The sequence below is a fragment of the Hylobates moloch genome, unplaced genomic scaffold (genome assembly GCF_009828535.3).
Source record: "Hylobates moloch isolate HMO894 unplaced genomic scaffold, HMol_V3 SCAFFOLD_3, whole genome shotgun sequence".
In the NCBI taxonomy this organism is placed as follows: Eukaryota; Metazoa; Chordata; class Mammalia; order Primates; family Hylobatidae; genus Hylobates; species Hylobates moloch.
Window position 1 is genome coordinate 160976811 of NW_026652278.1, and position 20056 is coordinate 160996866.

The 20056-nt window shown below is 36.0% G+C and overlaps 1 protein-coding gene across 1 annotated transcript in view; it reads left to right on the forward strand.

Moving 5' to 3' along the window:
- The window catches only part of GALNTL6 (polypeptide N-acetylgalactosaminyltransferase like 6), a 1281746-nt gene that overhangs the window by 541216 nt on the left and 720474 nt on the right, over window positions 1–20056 (forward strand). Inside the window, exon 5 of the mRNA XM_032148915.2 lies at window positions 18763–18929. Within this exon, the coding sequence (XP_032004806.1) occupies window positions 18763–18929 (167 nt within the window). The remainder of the gene's footprint in view (window positions 1–18762; window positions 18930–20056) is intronic.

Below are 20056 nucleotides of genomic sequence, written 5' to 3' on the forward strand. Positions count from 1 at the left end.
CCTCCACCTCCCAGGTTCAAGCAATTCTTCTGCCGCAAGAGATCTACTCTTACAAGTAAATTTTTAAGTATACAATACATTATTGTTGATTATAGGTACAATATCATACAACAGATCTCTAGAACGTATTGATTTTAATTGGCTGAAACTTTAGGCTGGTTGATTAGTAGCTTCCTAGGTCCTGTCCCTCTGTCCACTGGCAATCATTCCCTCTTTCTTTCTATGGATTTGATTATTTTAGGCACCTCATTTAAGATAAATCATGCAGTATTTATTTTTCTGAGACTGGCTTATTTAACTTGGCATAATATTCTCAAGTTTCATCCATGTTTGCCGCATGTTGCAGAATTTTCATCTTTTTAAGGCTGAGTAGCATTTTATTTATGTATATACCACATTTTGTTTATCCATTCATCCATCAACAAGCATTTGGGTTTCTTCCACACTTTAGCTGTTGTGAATAGTGCTGTAATAAATATAAGAATGCTAATGTCTCTCCAAGATTAGTTACTTTTGATAAATCCCCAAAAGAGAGATTGCAGGATCATATTTTAGTACTATTATTAATTTTTTAAGAAATCTCTATACTGTTTTTCATAGTGGCCGCACCATTTTTTATTCCTCAGACTAAACAGAGTGTAAGGGTTCTAATTTCTACACTCTTGCTGACACCTCTCTTTTGTTTTTTTGATAATGACATTTCTGACAGGTGTTAGGTGAAATCTCAGTGTGATTTTCATTTGGATTTTACTAATTAGAGATGTTGAGCATTTTTTAATATGCCAGTTGGCCATTTGTGTGTCTTCCTTGGATGAATGTTTAAGTAATTATCTCATATTTTTAAATCTGTATTTTTTTTTAGTATTTACTATTTTTAATTTGTAAAAGTTTGTAGGATATATGAGAAATCTTGCTACATATATATATATATATATATATATATATATGGCATAATTATCTAGTCAGAGTGTTTACAGTGTCCGTCACTTGAGTGCAATACATTTTTAAGTGTAGGCACCCTACTCTGCTATCAAACATTGAATTTATTTCTTCTATCTTACTTTATGTTTTTATCTTTTAACCCAGTTCTTTTCATCATCCCTCCTACCCCTGGCTCCCAACTGACCCTTCCTAGTCTTTGTTATCTACTTTACACTCTCTGTTTCCATCTGATCAAGTTTTTTTTTTTTTTTTTTTTTTTTTTACCTCCCACATATAAGCAAGAACATGTGAAATTTGTCTTTTGTATCTACCTTATTTTAATTAAGATAACGACCTTCAGTTTTATCTGTGTTGGTGCAAATGATGTGATTTTATTTTTTTCTGGCTGAAAAATATTTCATTGTGTACATATACTATATTTTCTTTGTCCAGTCATCTGTTCATGAACACTTTGCTTGATTCAATATATTTGCTATTGTAAATAGTGCTACAATAAACATGCGAGTCCAAGTATCTTTGTCATATGTTGATTTCTTTTCCATTGGGAAGATACCCAGTAGTGGTATTGTTAGATCAAATGGTAATTCTATTTTTAATTTTTTGAGAAATCGTCATACTGTTTTCCATGCTGACTATACGAGTTTACACTCCTACCAACAGTGTACAAAAGTTGGCTTTTCTCTGCATGCTTGCCAAAATCTGTTATTTATTTTCTTTTTAATAATCACCATTCTAACTGGGATAAGTTATTACCTCATTGTGGTTTTGAGTTGCATTTCTCTGATAATTAATGATGATCAGCCTCTTTTTATATACCACTTGGTCATTTGTATGTATTCATCTTAGAAATGTACATTGATGGCCAGGTGCAGTGGCTCACACCTGTAATCCCAGCAATTTGGGAGGCCAAGACGGGTGTATCACCTGAGGTTGGGAGTTTGAGACCAGCCTGACCAACATGGAGAAACCTCGTCTCTACTAAAAATACAAAATTAGCCTGGCATGGTGGTGCATGCCTGTAATCCCAGCTACTCAGGAGGCTGAGGCAGGGGAATCGCTTGAACCTGGGAGACGGAGGTTGCAGTGAGCCGAAATCGTGCAATTGCACTCCAGCCTAGGCGACAAGAGTGAAAGTCCATCTCAAAAGAAAAAAATAAAAATAAAAACAAAACAAAAAACGAAATGTACATTGATGTCCTTTGCCCACATTTTAATATAATTATTTGTTTTTCTTTTTGTTGAGTTGAGTTCCTTTTATATTCTTGATATTAGTCTCCTGTTGGATGAATAGTCTGCAAATAATTTCTCCCATTAAACAGTTTGCCTCTTTTTCTGTTAATTGTTTTCATTTACATTGCTGTGTAGAATATTTGTGGTTTAATATAGTCCCTCTTGTCTATTCTTGGTTTTGTCACCTGTGCTTTTGAGGTCTTGGTCATAAATTGTTTGCCTAGACCAACATCCAGGGGAGTTTTCCCAGTGTTTTCTTCTAATATTTTTTAGTTTGGGAGCTTATGTTTAAGTCTTTAATATATCTTGAGTTTATTTTTGTATGTGGTGAGAGATAGGGGTCTAGTTTTATTCTTCTGCATGTGGTTACCCAATTTTCCCAGCACCATTTATTGAATAGGGTGTCCTTTTCCCAATGTAAGTTCTTGTCAACTTTGTTGAAGGTCAGTTGGTTGTAAATATGTGACCTTATTTCTGGATTCTCTCTTTTGTTCCATTGGCCTGTGTGTCTATTTTTATACGAATATCAATGCTGTTTGGTATGGTTATGATACCTTGGTTACTACACTTTACAATACGATACGATATGATACGATATTTTTTTTTAGAGAGTTCGTCTCGCCAGGTGAGTGCAGTGGGCAATCCGTCATGCAAGTCCGCCTCCGGTTCATGCCTTCGTAGCTGGGACTACAGGCGCCCGCCACTGCGCCCGGCTAATTTTTTGTATTTTTAGTAGAGATGGGGTTTCACCGTGGTCTCGATCTCCTGACCTCGTGATCCGCCCGCCTCGGCCTCCCAAAGTGCTGGGATTACAAGCGTGAGCCACCGCGCCTGGCCTATTTTTCCATTTTTTTAATCTTCAGTTTATTTCATCAGTGTTTTGTAATTTTGCTTGTAGAGATTTTTCACATCTTTGGTAAAATTTATTCTTAGCATCTTTTTTATAGCTATTGTAAATAGGATTGCCTTCTCGATTTCTTCTTTGGTGCACAGAAATGCTGCTTTTTTTTGCATTAATTTTTTATCCTGAAACTTTACTGAAGTCGTTTATTAGTTCTAGGAGCCATTTGGCAAAGTCTATAGGGTTTTCTAGACGTGTAATCATGTCATCAGAGAAGAAAAAAAAATTGATTTTATCTTTTCATATTTGGTTGCAATTTATTTCCTTCTCTTGCCTGATTGCTCAGGCTAGGACTTCCAGTACATGTTGAATAGGAATGGTGAGAATGGCCATCCTTGTCTTTTTCCTGTTCTTAAGGGGAATGCTTCTAGTTTTTGCCCATTCAGTAGGATGTTTGGCTGTGGGTTTGTGGCTCTTATTATTTTGAGGCAAGTTTTTTCAGTGCCTAGTTTGTTGAAGGTTTTTATCGTGAAGAGATGTTGAATTGTATCAAAAGCTTTTTCTTTGTCTATTGAGATAATCATGACTTTTTTTTTTTTTTGAGAGGGAGTCTCGCTCTGTCGCCGAGGCTGGAGTGCAGTGGCACGATCTCGGCCCACTGCAAGCTCCGCCTCCCAGGTTCATGCCATACAGGCACCCGCCACCACCATGCCCGGCTAATTTTTTGTATTTTTAGTAGAGACAGGGTTCACCATGTTAGCCAGGAGGGTCTCCATCTCCTGACCTCGTGATCCTCCCGCCAATCATATGACTTTTGCGTTTAATTCTGTTTACGTGTTGAATCAAGTTTATTGATTTGCCTATGTTGTAGCCACATTGCATCCCAGGAATAAAGCCTACTGATTGTGGTGAATTAACTTTTTGATGTACTGCTGAATTCAGTTTGCCAGTATTTTGTTGAGAATCTTTGCATCTATGTTCACCAGGAATATTGGCCTGTGGTTGTCTTCATTCATTGTGTCTTTGCCAGATTTAGGTATCAAGGTGATGCTAGCTAGCTTTGTAGAATGAGTTAGGGAGTGGTCCCTCTTCCTCAATTTTTTGTAATAGTTTTAGTAGAATTGGTACCAGCTCTTCTTTGTACATCTGGTAGAATTTGGCTGTGAATTCTTCTGGTCCCAGGGCTTTTTTGTTGACATGTTTTTTTATTACTGAATTCAAATTTGGAACTTGATATTGGTCCTTTCAGGATTTCAATTTCTTCCTGGTTCAATCTTGGGAGTTTGTATGTTTTCATGGATTTATCCATTTCCTCTAGATTTTCCAGTTTGTATGTATAGATGTGATCATATTAGTCTCTGAGGATCTTTTGTATTTCTGTTAGATCAGTTGTAGGGTCATCTTTGTTGTATCTAATTGTGCTTATTTGAACCTCTCTTTTTTCTTTGTTAATAAAGCTAATGGTCTATTGATCTTGTTTATCCTTTCAAATAATCAACTTTTGGTTTTGTGATCCTTTGTATAAATTTCTGAGTCTCAATTTTATTCATTTCCACTTTTCTTCCACTTGCTTCGAGGTTATTTTGTTTTTGTTTTGTTTTCTAGTTCCTTTATGTGTGATGTTAGATTGTTAATTTGAGACCATTCTAACTTCTTGACATAAGCCTTTAGTGCTATGAACTTTCATCTTAACACTGATTTTGCTGCATTTCAGGATATTGGTATATTGTGTCTCTCTTTTTTATTTCAAAGAATTTTGTTTATTTATATCTTAATTTATTTGTTTACCCGAAAGGAGCAAGTTGTTTAATTTCTATGTAGTTAGCTGTTTTTGAGAGCTCTTCTTGATATAGTTCTTTTCTTTTTTTTTTTTTTTTTTTTTTTTTTGACTGAGTCTCACTCTGTCGCCCAGGCTGGAGTGCAGTGACTCCATCTCGGCTCACCACAACCTCTACCTGCCAGGTTCAAGGTGATTCTCCTGCCTCAGCCTCCTGACTATTTGGGATTATAGGCACACGCCACCATGCCCAGCTAATTTATTTTTTTATTTTTTTTATTTTTCTTAAAGATGGGGTTTCACCATGTTAGTCAGGCTAGTCTCAAACTCCTGAACTCATGATCTGCCCACCTCGGCCTCCCAAAATGCTGGGATTACAGATATGAGCCACCGTGCCAGCCTAGATTTCTATTTTTATTCATGTGGTCCAAAGGTATGGTTGTTATGACTTTGATTTTTTTGAATTTACTGAGAATTACTTCATGGCAATGCATGTGGCCAGTCTTGGAATATATTCTGCATGCAGACAAGAAAAATGTGTATTCTGTGGTTGATTGGTGGAGTACTCTGGAGATGTATATCAAGTACAAATGATCAAGTGTTAATCTAAGTTCAGAATTTCTTTGTTAGTTTTCTGCCTTATAGATGTCTTTAATGCTGCCAGTGAGGTGTTACAGCCCCCCCTACCCCACCCATTATTGTATGGCTATGTCTTTTTGTAGGAGTAAGTATGTGTTTTATAAATTTTTGTGCTCCAATATTGGTATGCGTGTATTTAGAATAGTCAAGTATTATTGCTGAATTGAACTCTTTATCATTATGCAGTGCCCTATCATCATTATATAATGTCCTTCTTTTTCCCTTTTTTGCTGTCATTAGTTTAAAGTCTATTTTATCTGATACAGGAATAGTGACCCCTGCTCTTTTTTGTTTTCTGTTAGTATAATAGATCTTTCACCAACCTTTCACTTTAAGCTTATGGGTATCCTTACATTTAAGATGGTTCTCTTGAAGACAGCTGCTAGACGGGTCTTTTTTTTTTTTTTTTTAATCCAACTTGGTACCCTGTACCTTTTAAGTAGGACCACGTACCTTCAAGGTTAGACTGTGCACATTCAAGGTTAATAATGATATGTGAGGTTTTAATTCTATTATGACGTTAACTGGTTGCTTTGTAGTTTCTGCTATGTAGTTGCTTCATAGAATCTATGGACTACGTACTTAAGTGTGTGTTTGTGGTAGCAGGTATAATTATTTTGTTTCTATGTTAAGAACTCCTATATGGATCTTCTATAAGGTTGGTCTATTGGCAATAAGTTCCCTTTGTGATTATATGTATGGAAAATGTTTCTCTTTTGCTTAGAAAGCTTAGTTTAGTGGTACATTAAATTTTTTTTTAAGAATGCTGACAATAGGCCACAATCTCTTCTGACATATAAGGTTTCTACTGGGAAGTTGCTGTTAACCTGACTTTTGTTGTTGTTGCTGTTGAGGATCTGATCTTTTTACTCTACCTGTCTTTAAGTTTTTTTTTTTTTAACTAGTGTTGATCTTGAACAGTCTGGTGATTATATGCCTGGTAATGTTTGTTTTGCATAATATCATATAGGTGATCTCTGGATTCTTGCATCTGGATACCTATTTCTCTAGCAAAATTAGAGAATTATTTTTGCATTATTATCTCAAATATACTTTCCAAGTTGTTTACTTTTTCTTCTTCTCTCTCAGGAATGCCAGTGATTCATAGGTTTGATTGCTTTACATAATCCCATGTTTCTCGAAGACTTAATTCATTTTCTAATTTAAAAAAAAAATTTTTGCTTGACTAGGTTAGTATGAAAACCTGATCTTTGAGCTCTAAAATTCTTTTTCTGTTTGGCATAGGCTACTGATGAAAGTCTTCAACTGTATTTTGAAATACATTAAGTGAATTTTTTAATTCTAGAAGCTCTGGTTATTTTTTTAAGATGTTAATCTCTTCCTTCATTTGTTGGCTTTCTTTGGAAGTTTATTTGTGTTGATTTTCAACCTTGCCTTGAATATCATTCATCTTCCTTGCAATCCAATTGTTTATCTGCCATGTTGGGGTTTCTATTTTGGTTAGGGAATATTGCTGGAGAGTGAGTGTGATCCTTTCTTGCTGTCACAATGTTCAGATTTTTTTTTTCTGGTGCCAAAAATTCTAATGCTGGCTCCTTTTCATCTGGAGATCCTGGCACTTCTAATTTTTGTAATTATTTTTGTGTGAATCGGATTTTTTTTCTCTTTCTGTATAATGTTGTTTTCTGTTCTTTCCCTCTACCCCCTTCCTAGGGGGTATGACTGTAGAGAATGTTGGATAGGGTCTTTTGGCTTTGTTTCTTCACCCAACTTCTGTTGGGTGGTTTTATCTTGGGCCATGCAGTTCATGCTCCGGGCCAGTAGATATCACTTCTGGGTAAAAGTCAGCTGTGGCCAATGTCACTGGGTATATATATTTGATCCTTGTTTACTGCGAGATATTGCCTGAGGCAATGGACTGATTCTTGGAATACACAGTGGCCTGAGCTCCCTGCTCAGCTGTAGCGGATGAGCCAAGATGGACAGGGGCAAGCCAGGCAGGTCTGCCTAAAGGTTCCCTGAAGGAAGAATCCAGGGGGCAGCCACCAAGCATCAAGAAATGTGCCTAGGCCTGGAGCTGGGAAACCTCTTGAGCGGTAACTTCTCTGCCCAGGGACGGAGAGCAGCCTAAACTCCTAATCCAGGAGAGTGGATGTTCTATAAGCTTGGAGATCTGTCCGGGCATGGAGGGGAGAGGGCCTCACTTCACATGATCTCCCCACAGAAATGGTGGACACTCAGGCTATTGATATGGGTGAGTGAGTGCTCTGAATGCCTGGAGATCTTCCTGGGCATCAAACAAAGAGTGCTTTGCTGCACTATGGTCTCTGCATAAGAAGGATGGGACAGATCAGGCTGTTAATCCAGGTGAGCATGTGCTCTGAATGTCTGGAGATATGCCTGGGCATGGAGTAGAGAGGACCCCTCTGTACCTTGATCTCAGGGGAGCAGACTGGGGCACCCAGCAAACACACACACACACACACACACACACACACACACACACACACACACACACACACACACACACACACACACACACACACACACACACACACACACAGTTTCCAGGTCACCAAGTCTGTTTCTCCTCACCCAGGAGAAATCATGGCTGCAGTAGTTCTTCTTTTGCCCTAGACCTGTGGCAAGGGGAGGGCACAATTCCAGTGCCTACTCCTGGGGCACTTTCCACATTTGCTGCTCAATTCTGGCTCTGGAGGCTCCTACCAAACTCCAGAGCAAGCACTTCAATCCCTGGCCTGAGACTAAAATACCTGTGTAGCCACACTGTTGGGTTGCCAAAGAGTGACTGACTCTGTATGCTCCTGGATTAAAAATAGCATCCTACTTTCAACCCCAGGCCAGGGAAAATGCTGCAACTTTTCCCAATATCTTTCCCTCTCAGCTTCTCCAAGCCTCTCCCCAAGTTAGCTCTAAAGCTGGGAGAAACAAAGGGCTCTCCCTTGGCCTGTACAAATCCCAGTGGAAAGGTGAGTCACAAAGGAAAACTCTCTGCCCCTCTCATGTATTGAGACTTGACTCACTTTTGACAGCCAGATGCTGACACGGGGGCTGTTTGCACATGGTCTTCTTTTTGGTATCTGGGGTGTCCTTCACAATTCCAGTAGATTCCCATTTTTATTCTTGAATTAAAGTTCACAGCATTGATCTTTATGCACCGTTTTGCTGTTTCTCTGTGGCTGAGGCCATCTTGAAACAACAACAACAAAACTTTCTTTTTTATGTTGAATTGTTCTAGCTAGGATTGATAATTCTGTGTTGAATAGGAGTCTCAAAATTGAGTATCTTTGTCTTGTTCCTGATCTTAGAGGAAAAGCTTTCAATTTTTCATAATTGCATGTAATATTAGCTGTGGGCTTTTTATATATGGCATGCATTAAGTTGAATTAATTTTATTTCTAGTTTGTTGAGAGTCTTTACCTTAAAAATGTATCTATTTTGTCAAATACTTTCTCTGCATCTATTGAGATAATCATGTGGTTTTATTTTATTTTTTAATATGGTGCATCACATTAATTAATTTTCATATATTGAACCACCCTTGCATCCCAGGGATAAGTCCAGCTTGATTATGGTGTATGAGCATTTTAATGTTCTGTTGAAGTTAGTTTGCTGGTATTTTATTCAGGATTCTTGCATCTATGTTCATCAGAGATATTGACCTATATATTTTCTTTATTGTTGTGTCTTTGCCCATCTTTGACATCAGGGTAGCGCTGGCCTCATAAAATGAGTTTTGAAGTGTATGGCTGTCAATTTTTATTTGGTATCAGACATTGTGATTTTACCTTCAAAGGTGCAAAATATTTTGTATTACTATAAATATTATTGAGTTTTGTTACGTAATGAATTTAAGTTATGTAAAAACAGTTTGATACTATAAGATCTTGCTTTTAAGCTAAGTTGGATCAGAGCTGTATTTAGGCTAGGGATAATTTGCCACCCTGCTGAGATAAAACCCATCTAACTCTTTCCATACTCCACCTAATTCTCCATAAGCATTATTTTATACCCTATACGAATGATAGGCATTGTTTCCTCTAATCCATTCTTGGGTTTTATTCCCAGATAAGGGTTGTTCCTTTGTACGCTTGTATGGATCAGTGCTTAGCTGAAGATGTGAGGAGGACTCTGCAGATCCCCTAAGTTCTGTGTACAGCTCATTCCTTTAGAGTGCTCTATCTTGCAAACTCTAGCCACCTTGGTCCCCTGGACTGTTGGCTCCATTTTCTTATCTTAGGGAGATCATTTGGATCTGCCTGTGTTTCTTTTAAATTCACCATGCCCTGGAATCTCAGGCTAGAGTGTAAGCAGGGGAAATTGTATCCTGTTTCTGAAAGCCGCTATTGTTTGTTGCTTGATATTCAATGCCTTGAAAATGATTGTTTCATATTTAAAAATGTAGTCGTTTAGTTGGTAATATGGTTTGGCTCTGTGTCCCCACCCAAATCTCATCTTGTAGCTCCCATAATTCACACGTGTTGTGGGAGGGACCTGGTGGGAGATGACTGAATCATGGGAGTGGGTCTTTCTTGTGCTGTTCTCGTGATAACGAATGGGTATCTCGAGACCTATTCGTTTGAAAAACAGGAGTTTCTCTGCACAAGCTCTCCTTTTGCCTGCTGCCATCCACGTAAGATATTGACTTGCTCCTCCTTCCCTTCCTCCATGATTGTGAAGCTTCCCTAACCATATGCAACAGTAAGTCCAATTAAACCTCTTTCTTTTGTAAATTGCCTAGTCTCGGGTATATCTTTATCAGCACCATGAAAACAGACTAATACAGTTGAATCAAGTAGAAAGGTAAATATGGTCCTTATTAGTACATTTGACTAAAAGGAAATCTCAAATATAATTATACCTAGACATAGTATTAGATAGAAATGGCAAAAATCTGTATTATTATTTAAATATGCAAAACCACTATAGGAATATTGTGCATAGTGGACACTATTTCTACTTATTTTAGCCACCTGATAATATAATATTAGTGGCTGTTAGAGCCTCTGTTCACATGACAGTTCATCATAAATTTTTTGTGATGGGTATTTTGTCATACATTTTATTGAATGGTTTATCTACAAAAATATTTATGGAGGATAGAGCACACATCTCACAAAAACGTTTGAGCTAATCAAGTAATTGCCTACCCCTCCTTAAAATATTATAGTATTTATATAATTTAATTAATTTAATTAGTATAAAGATGCCTTAAAGGGCAAATGATAGAATGACATTTCCAAAAGATTATGTAATCAAAAGTGAAGAATGCTGGATTCTTTTTTTTTTTTTTTGGAGTACTGGCAATTAAATGTTTATTAATACGTACATTAATAACATGCAGTAACATGCATCACTTCTCACATTTCATTAATCAATGAAGTGATTAATTTCATGACCATGTCTTGACTTAAAGGAGATGGGGATGGATATATGATCTTATAGCGTTCTTAGAAGGAGAGGGGAATTGAATGTGAACATTAGTAATATTTCACACATGCATTTAGGATTATGATGTATATCATAGGATAATAAAATCTCAGGGATGAAAGGAACTACAGATAATCTAGTTACAAGATTTTCGTAATGTCATCTTTACTATACTTACTACCCTTTGCAGAAATCTTCAATGCCCTTTGCAGAAATCTTTTTTTGTTTTGTTTTTGTTTTTCTTTTTTTTTTATTTTATTATCATACTTTAGGTTTTAGGGTACATGTGCACAATGTGCAGGTTTGCTACATATGTATCCATGTGCCGTGTTGGTTTACTGCACCCATTAACTCATCATTTAGCATTAGGTATATCTCCTAATGCTGTCCCTCCCCACTCCCCCCACCCCACAACAGTCCCCAGAGTGTGATGTTCCCCTTCCTGTGTCCATGAGTTCTCATTGTTCAATTCCCACCTATGAGTGAGAACATGCGGTGTTTGGTTTTTTGTCCTTGCGATAGTTTACTGAGAATGATGTTTTCTAGTTTCATCCATGTCCCTACAAAGGACATGAACTCATCATTTTTTATGGCTGCATAGTATTCCGTGGTGTATATGTGCTACATTTTCTTAATCCAGTCTATCGTTGTTGGACATTTGGGTTGGTTCCAAGTCTTTGCTATTGTGAATAGTGCCGCAATAAACATACGTATGCATGTGTCTTTATAGCAGCATGATTTATAGTCCTTTGGGTATATACCCAGTAATGGGATGGCTGGGTCAAATGGTATTTCTAGTTCTAGATCCCTGAGGAATCGCCACACTGACGTCTACAATAGTTGAACTAGTTTACCGTCCCACCAACAGTGTAAAAGTGTTCTTATTTCTCCACATCCTCTCCAGGACCTGTTGTTTCCTGACTTTTTAATGATGGCCATTCTAACTGGTGTGAGATGGTATCTCGTTGTGGTTTTGATTTGCATTTCTCTGATGGCCAGTGATGATGAGCGTTTTTTCATGTGTTTTTTGGCTGCATAAATGTCTACTCCCATCAAGCTACCAATGACTTTCTTCACAGAATTGGAAAAAACTACTTTAAAGTTCATATGGAACCAAAAAAGAGCCCGCATCACCAAGTCAATACTAAGCCAAAAGAACAAAGCTGGAGGCATCACACTACCTGACTTCAAACTATACTACAAGACTACAGTAACCAAAACAGCATGGTACTGATACCACAACAGAGACATAGATCAATGGAACAGAACAGAGCCCTCAGAAATAATGCTGCATATCTACAACTATCTGATCTTTGACAAACCTGACAAAAACAAGAAATGGGGAAAGGATTCCCTATTTAATAAATGGTGCTGGGAAAACTGGCTAGCCATATGTAGAAAGCTGAAACTGGATCCCTTCCTTACACCTTATACAAAAATTAATTCAAGATGGATTAAAGACTTACATGTTAGACCTAAAACCATAAAAACCCTAGAAGAAAGCCTAGGCAATACCATTCGGGACATAGGCGTGGGCAAGGACTTCATATCTAAAACACCAAAAGCAATGGCAACAAAAGCCAAAATTGACAAATGGGATCTAATTAAACTAAAGAGCTTCTGCACAGCAAAAGAAACTGCCATCAGAGTCAACAGGCAACGTACAGAATTGGGAGAAAATTTTTGCAACCTACTCATCTGACAAAGGACTAATATCCAGAATCTACAATGAACTCAAACAAATTGACAAGAAAAAAACAAACAACCCCATCAAAAAGTGGGCAAAGGACATGAACAGACACTTCTCAAAAGAATGCTGGATTCTTATTAATTGCTTGTGTTACCTCCCGTGTAGGCTATAATTAGTGAATTTTCAGAAAAACTATAAACTTAGTTGAGGAACAGTACCTCATCATTGTATCACTTTTTTACCCAGTACAATGCCTTCCCAATTAGATTGTAAAATAATTTATGTTTAACGCTCTAAAACTCTGTCTCAATTCTCAATTAAATGGGGGGCTTAACTGGATGATTTCTTAAATGTAGTTGCAGCTCTAATATCCTCTGTTGTCATGCTTCTATAGATGTGGGACTGTAAATATTCTGTTTTTCATCTGTGAAGAAATTGAATCTCTTTCATTTTTCCATTAAATTTTGTCCAACAAGTAAAATGTTCTTTTCTTGTTTTGTTCTAAAGAAGAGAGAAGACTAAAATGGTTGATTTCACTAGTGTCATTTGCCAAGTGTTTCTGACTATATTCCTTCTGTACGATATGAGACTGCACATTCTAGGCCCCTGGGCTGCATGACTAGTTCTGACCAACGAGCTTTAAGCAGACAGCAATATGCCATTTTAGGGATACATCATCTAATTACTAGCTTGATACCGATCAGTGTTCTCATTTATATCTACCACAATGATTGACAGTGATCAAGATGTTGGCTATTTCTGCTAACCGCAGTGAGCAGAGACCCTCCTTCCAAGTAGTGTTGAACAGGTAAAGGAACAAAAAAGGGAATAGTTATTATTTTAAGTCATTGAAATTTGGGGATGGTTATTACCACCATATAACCTCCTGACTATTGTTATTATATAAGTTAAAAAAAAAGAACAGAAAAAAACAAAACCAAACAAAAAATAAAGCCATACTTTGAATAAGCTAACAGAATGATCTAAAGATTGAAATATTCAAACATTTTACTCAAAACCTACAATCCCAGAGTTAGAATTTTTTAAATGTGAGTTGTAACACCCTTTCCAAAACAAAACACACAACAATAGGCAGTGAGAAGTAATGTTTAAGTGATGGTGAAGAATACGTGAAGGTTTTAAGATCTCCAAATGAAAGTTAACCTAAATGCCTGTAATATGAACATTGACATTGTTGCATACATACTAAAGTATCTCTTTTACACAAAAATAAGTCACTGACAAGTCTGGAATTTTTCAAGTATTTGTAATTAAAATTTATTTTTTGGCCTTTTTTATTGTTGAAAAACCACTTATTTTAATAAAATCACTGAAATAAAAAAGGTAAATTAGTGTAACCATGAAAAGAATAAATGTTAAGTATGTGTTAAACAATACTGTTGAACTATATTTTTAAAATCTCTGTTTAGCAAATGCCAATATAAAAAAATCAGAAAATGCTTATGTATTCTGTTTTGGAAAAACAGAAGAATATGAGAAAATTTGCCATTGAAGTTTCATTACTGTGAAAGACTTAGCAGAATGTTTACAAAATAATTTGGGTTTTTTTTTGGATTTTTAAATGCCTTCACAACTTGTCATTTCTCTCAAGTAAATTTTTAAATAATTTAAACTATTTATTTTGTCTTCCTGGTGCTTTTAAAATTTGAAGAATTAGTTTTTATCCATTTATATAAACTGTTAGTCAACAAAGAGATGTCCTTACCTCTGAGCCATTCCTAAACTGCAAGGTAATTTTATGCAAATGCTTATCTGAAAATAACACAGCAATAAGAAATACAATAATTATACCCATATTCCTAGAAACCTATTTCAACACGTTTCAGTTTGTCCCTATTTTCTTATTCTATTTGTGAATTTGCTATGCATTTGTAACCATAAAAAGCATATAAATTGTGTTTGACTTTATTTTACTTATTTATTAAAGTCAGTTCCATATTGGTACATCATCTTCATATCTGTAAACTTTTATTCTCAACCTGACTTGACATTAAACCTAAAATATGCAGGCGCAGAGCCTAAATAAAGCCCTGGATGTGCTTCACTATTTCTAGTAATACTATAGGGCAGTCATCTGGATCACAACTTCTTGAATACAATGCCTGAGCTTGGCAGTGATTCAATTTTCCTTTGGAGCAGCTGAAGTGCTAGAATATAATTCAATCAGATTAAGAGCTTTTACAAAGGAGCTGGCTTTCCTTAGAGTGAAAATCAGATCTGCACCCTCATTATTTTTTGCTAGAATTATTACGAGGGCTAATCTTTCTGCTTCTAGTCTTTGCCATCTGCAACACATTGTCTGCCCTGCTGCCAGAGGAATATGTAAACACGATCCGGTCTTCCTTGTGATTAACAATATTTGAAGTACTTCATGTTGACTGCAGGCTAACATCCAAATTCCTTAGAATCATTTTCAAGATTCTTCATGATCTGTTCTCAGCGTACAGACTCATTGATAAAGACGTCCTTAATTCTATCAGACAAAGTTAGTCACACTTCCTTCAGGCTCTCAATGTCTGTGTGCCATCTATTATGTCACTTGTCTTGTTTGAGTCTAATCATTTTATATATCTGCTCACTGGTCTGTGAACCCTTAAGGGAAGAGACTGAAATGTAGTCATCTTTGTATCCTAAATGTCTCTCACTGTCTCTTCTGCAGTTCCTGTCTTTCCTAGTTCCACGTTTTCTTCCACAGAGGATTTGACAATGAAATAATACAATGTAAACAACAATGACCATAATAATGACAGTATTTATTAAACCCTTGCTATTATTAGATATGATGCTATATGAAGTATGTTACATAGATGTCCCAATTTAATTCTCATTAGCACGTTATGGAGAGGTATTTTTTTTTTTTTTTGCTCTCACATTATCCTGTTTGAGAAAATTAATCTTATAGAGGGTAAATAACTTGCCCATTGTCACACAGGCAGTAAATGGCAAAGCTATCATTTGAACCTAGATAGTCTGATCTATAAAGTGTGGTGTGACTTTTCCATATTTGATACATAATCATCAGACATGAAATAGTAAGGAGTTTATAATGTAGTCTAATTGAAAAATAAGTTACAGATACCAATGTAAAAAGGCAATGTTACTACTAATAATCAGCTAATTAGGATGAGGCCATTTTTATGTATCCACTGTAATGTCTTGATAATTGTATTTCATAGGCCTAAAGATGTCTCTGGGTAGAGCACCAGTAATAATTCAAAAGCTGAAAGAAATAATGAAATGCATGTGTGATCATCGTTTTTTAAAAACTTATTTGAAAGTATCTCCAAGTATAACAAACTGCAACCTTCCTAACTCAACAAAAGTAAGAGTGTTGCCTATTTGACCAGCACATTGATCAAAGTGAATCTTGACCAGGATATTGATTCAAGAGACTGTTCCAAAGAGACTATACCTGAAACAAAAATTTTACTATAATAGTGTTTAGGAGGTAATCACAGAATGTAGAGTGGTGTGGTGCAGGGAATGTGAAAAAGGAAGACAGAAAACGGAAAGTAGCCAGTAAAAGATGCATTGTCAAACTGCTGATCACTGTGGGCAACTGAGGTGTAATCCTGCTGGGAAACTATGGGCGACAATATAGAACACACCTTAGGGTTTTCCCACCATACGACTATTTATTCTCTAACGTCCATTATTTGTTGGTTGATAATGGCTCTAGGGGAATTACTTTCTCCCAGAACTTCTGATCTGCCCTTTGTGCAGAGATGAGAGAAAGTACTCATTTTGCTATCTGTAGAGATGTATAATAGGACCCTCTTGGCTTATACTGGAATGTTGAGTGCTAAGGAGACATTGATGTGCCAGCATCATCTGCTAGAGCTTATCTCTCATGAGCCTCTTCCTCCAGCAAAATAGACTTTTACCTTGAGCTACACACCCACATATATATAGATAGACATAAAAATTGACAGATAGTTGTGTATATGATATATGAAAGCTACGTTCCAACTGGATGTCGTTTTGACATCTCAACAGTACATGGTGAAAATTGAATTCATTATCATAGCTCTCAATCTTTGAAACCTTCAATGTGTCCCTCACACAGGCTCCTATGTCATTCTGTATTTCATCGGATCAGTTGCCCATGTCCAAAATGTAAGAGTCCTCTTTAATCACTTCTCCTAGTTACCAAGTCGTGTGAATTCTCTTCCCTTATACACATTGAACCTGTCCTCTGCAGGCCACCTTCAATTCTCACTTGAATTTCTACAACATTTTCCAAATTGGCTTATAGGCCTCTCTCAAATAATCTTATAGCACTCTATTAAGCTTCTACACTATCCATTTCATTTTAAAATTGTAACTATTTGTCTTTCTGTATCTCTCATTATAAATGTCTTGAAGTTCAGAACTAGATTTTGTTCATTGTTTTATCTCAACTTTGAAGCCTGGCCTATATCAAACCTTCAGTAAATTATTGTGACATGAATGAATGAATGAATAGAATGGATCCTTTTATATTTCATGTGTAGTAGTAATTTGAGCTTAGGCAGATAGAAATTATCGAAAACATTTTGAAAGAGAAAGCTTTTGTCATACATGATTGGTCTTGCATTCTCTTTTGTCTATCCTTTCTCTGATTGGATTGTATATGACTCTGAAAAGTCAAGAGCCTATTGATTTTTTCTTTTCTTTTCTTTTCTTTCTTTTTTTTTTGAGACAATCTCACTCTTGTCACCCAGGCCGGACTGTGCAGTGGTGCAATCTCATCTCACTGCAACCTTTGCCTTCTGGGTTCAAGCGATTCTTTTGCCTCAGCCAGCTGAATAGCTGGGATGACAGGCATGTGCCACCATACCTGGCTAATATTTGCATTTTTGGTAGAAATGGGGTTTTGCTATATTGCCCAGGCTGGTCTTGAACTCCAAGACTCAAGTGATCCTCCCACCTCGGCCTCCCAAAGTGCCAGGGTTACAGCCATGAGCCACTGTGCCTGGTGCCTATTGATGGGTTATAGGATATTACTCTGAATGCAATTCCTCTTTAATTAATAGGCAAGTGATAGGTACAATAGTTTGTCCTAATGTTTAAAAAACAATTGGCTTCATTGGGAATATCACCTTCATTCTAAGAACATTGTGGGGTGTGATGGTTCTCACAAGTAGGTACAATATTCTGAATATTGCTATATCAAAGCACAATTAGTTGGGCTCTTTGACTTTGTTCAGAAGAATCAATGGCTCTGCATAATTATGACCAGGTATGCTGAATTTCATTAACACTATTTTCCAGATCTGTGAATTATAAGCAAAAACATCTATCTTACTACACTGCCATGGAAATTACTGACAGATCTTTCTCATATTATATACATTTTTTGACATTGAAGTTATCCTAAAACGAATTTCATGTTTTTACAGCATTTTTGTGCCCATATCATGTTATAATTTTGATGGGTTTTCAAACACTTTTCTTTGTCTGAAAATGTCAAAGTTTACTTGTTTAATGAATATTGTTCAAAATAATAAATTATTAGGTTAAATAATGAATAAAGGAATACAATTTTAAAAATACTTCTTTTTCATCTTCTCAGATGGTTCCAACAATGAAAAAGATGAACTTGAGATTTCTTTTTAGAGTTTTCACTAGGAATATGATGACATCTTGATTTTGATCTTAATTTAATCTTATGTGGTTGTGCTCAGTTAAGAGTTATTTTAAATTAAATTTTAATTTATTCTGTTTAGAGGCTACAGTTGTTTTTCCCTTCAGGCTTTAAATACTGTCTGGCCATTGAAACACTCCATGACTAAAACTGACTAATTAAACATAAATATTATAGAAGTTAAATTTTTAGATCTCTTTCGGAAATTTAGGAAATCCATCTAAACCTTAATTATGTGCTCCATGGAAACAGTTTTAATGCATATTATTCATCCTTATTTCTATTATATAACAACAGGAAAAATGTACATCAACAAGAGCACAACATTTCAAAAACTGATGAATTTGAAACCCTGATACCAAAGAGGATAAAACAGTTGTTTCACTAAGAGTGAGTGTGAAAGGAGATCATTAACGTATTCCGTGAAAGAGCAGGATAACAATCATGCTGTACAAACTGTGGTTGGAAAGTATTAGACCAAGTCGTGTTGCCACAGTTGTCTGATAACATAATGAATAAACAACAGAATAAGATATACAAGGGTTTTGCATTTGACACACCATTTTCTTTTCCCTCATCTCCAGCTGTAAGCACAAGATGTATCTGGAAAGGCTGCCAAACACCAGCATCATTATCCCATTTCATAATGAAGGTTGGACTTCACTCCTGCGGACCATACACAGTATAATTAACCGAACCCCAGGGAGTCTGATAGCAGAAATCATTCTAGTAGATGACTTCAGTGAGAGAGGTAAGATACAGTTGATAACATTTTATCTGATTCTGCTACCATTCACATAATCATTAAGGACTTTTTAAAAAAGATAATGGGAGCTTCTTTCTGATTCCATCTGAAAGGTGATTATGAAGTTTTATCTATGTTGTGATTTCTTAAAATATTGACCAAATGCAAAAGAAACTTAATGAGAAGCTATTGGTTTCATTTGGGAATCTATAAGAAATTTGCATTGCAATCACTGTTGCAAATTAGACAGGTATTGACAAAATGCCTCAAATTCTACTTTCAGCTTCAGGACCAACACTGTAAAATATATTATTGTAAGTACATATGAATGGTAAAATATTTGAGTTAGAACTATAAAATTTGTTCCTATTTCTGAAAAGTATCTACTCTGTTATTTACCAGTATGACACATACTCCAGGCTGTGCTTGTGTTACTTCATAAATATTAGAAACTATAAGGGACACAGGTACATATTTTTACTTGGTAATTCTAGCTATTTTATCTGTCTGAACAATAACAGAAACAATCTAGTGTAATAGTATCTTACGAAATGAAAAACATAAGTTTTAATACTTTTATAACTTTATAGTTACCTTATAAAAATTTTATAATTTTGTAATTTACTTTCTATTGTATGAATATACTATAAAGTACATTTTATAATTTACCTTATATTTTATTGCACAAAGGAGCTACACTTAACTGTATATCTGTTAGAAAGAATGACAGTAAAATATTTTGATTGAATATTATTCTTATGTCTCAAAAGAGAATACAGCTTGAGATCACATGGGTTAATTATGTTTTGGAAGTTTTAATTGAAGTTAATTTGAAGTTTTGGAAATGTTATTTGTCACAGAAACATCTTTTTTTCATAGTATTCAAAAATTCTGCAAAAGACAGACTGCTTGGTGTGCTAATTGTGAAGTTTCTTTGACAGAGGTAGTCAGTTAAAATACTGGTCTTTATACACTCCTTTTAAATACTGATTCAGAGGTTGCCTAGTATCTATAGATACTGGGACTTACATGACAGAAATGAGGTTGTTTGACACTACACTATTAATATGGCGGAGGTTGCAGTGAGCTGAGATCGCACCACTGCACTCCAGCCCGGGTGACAGAGCGAGACT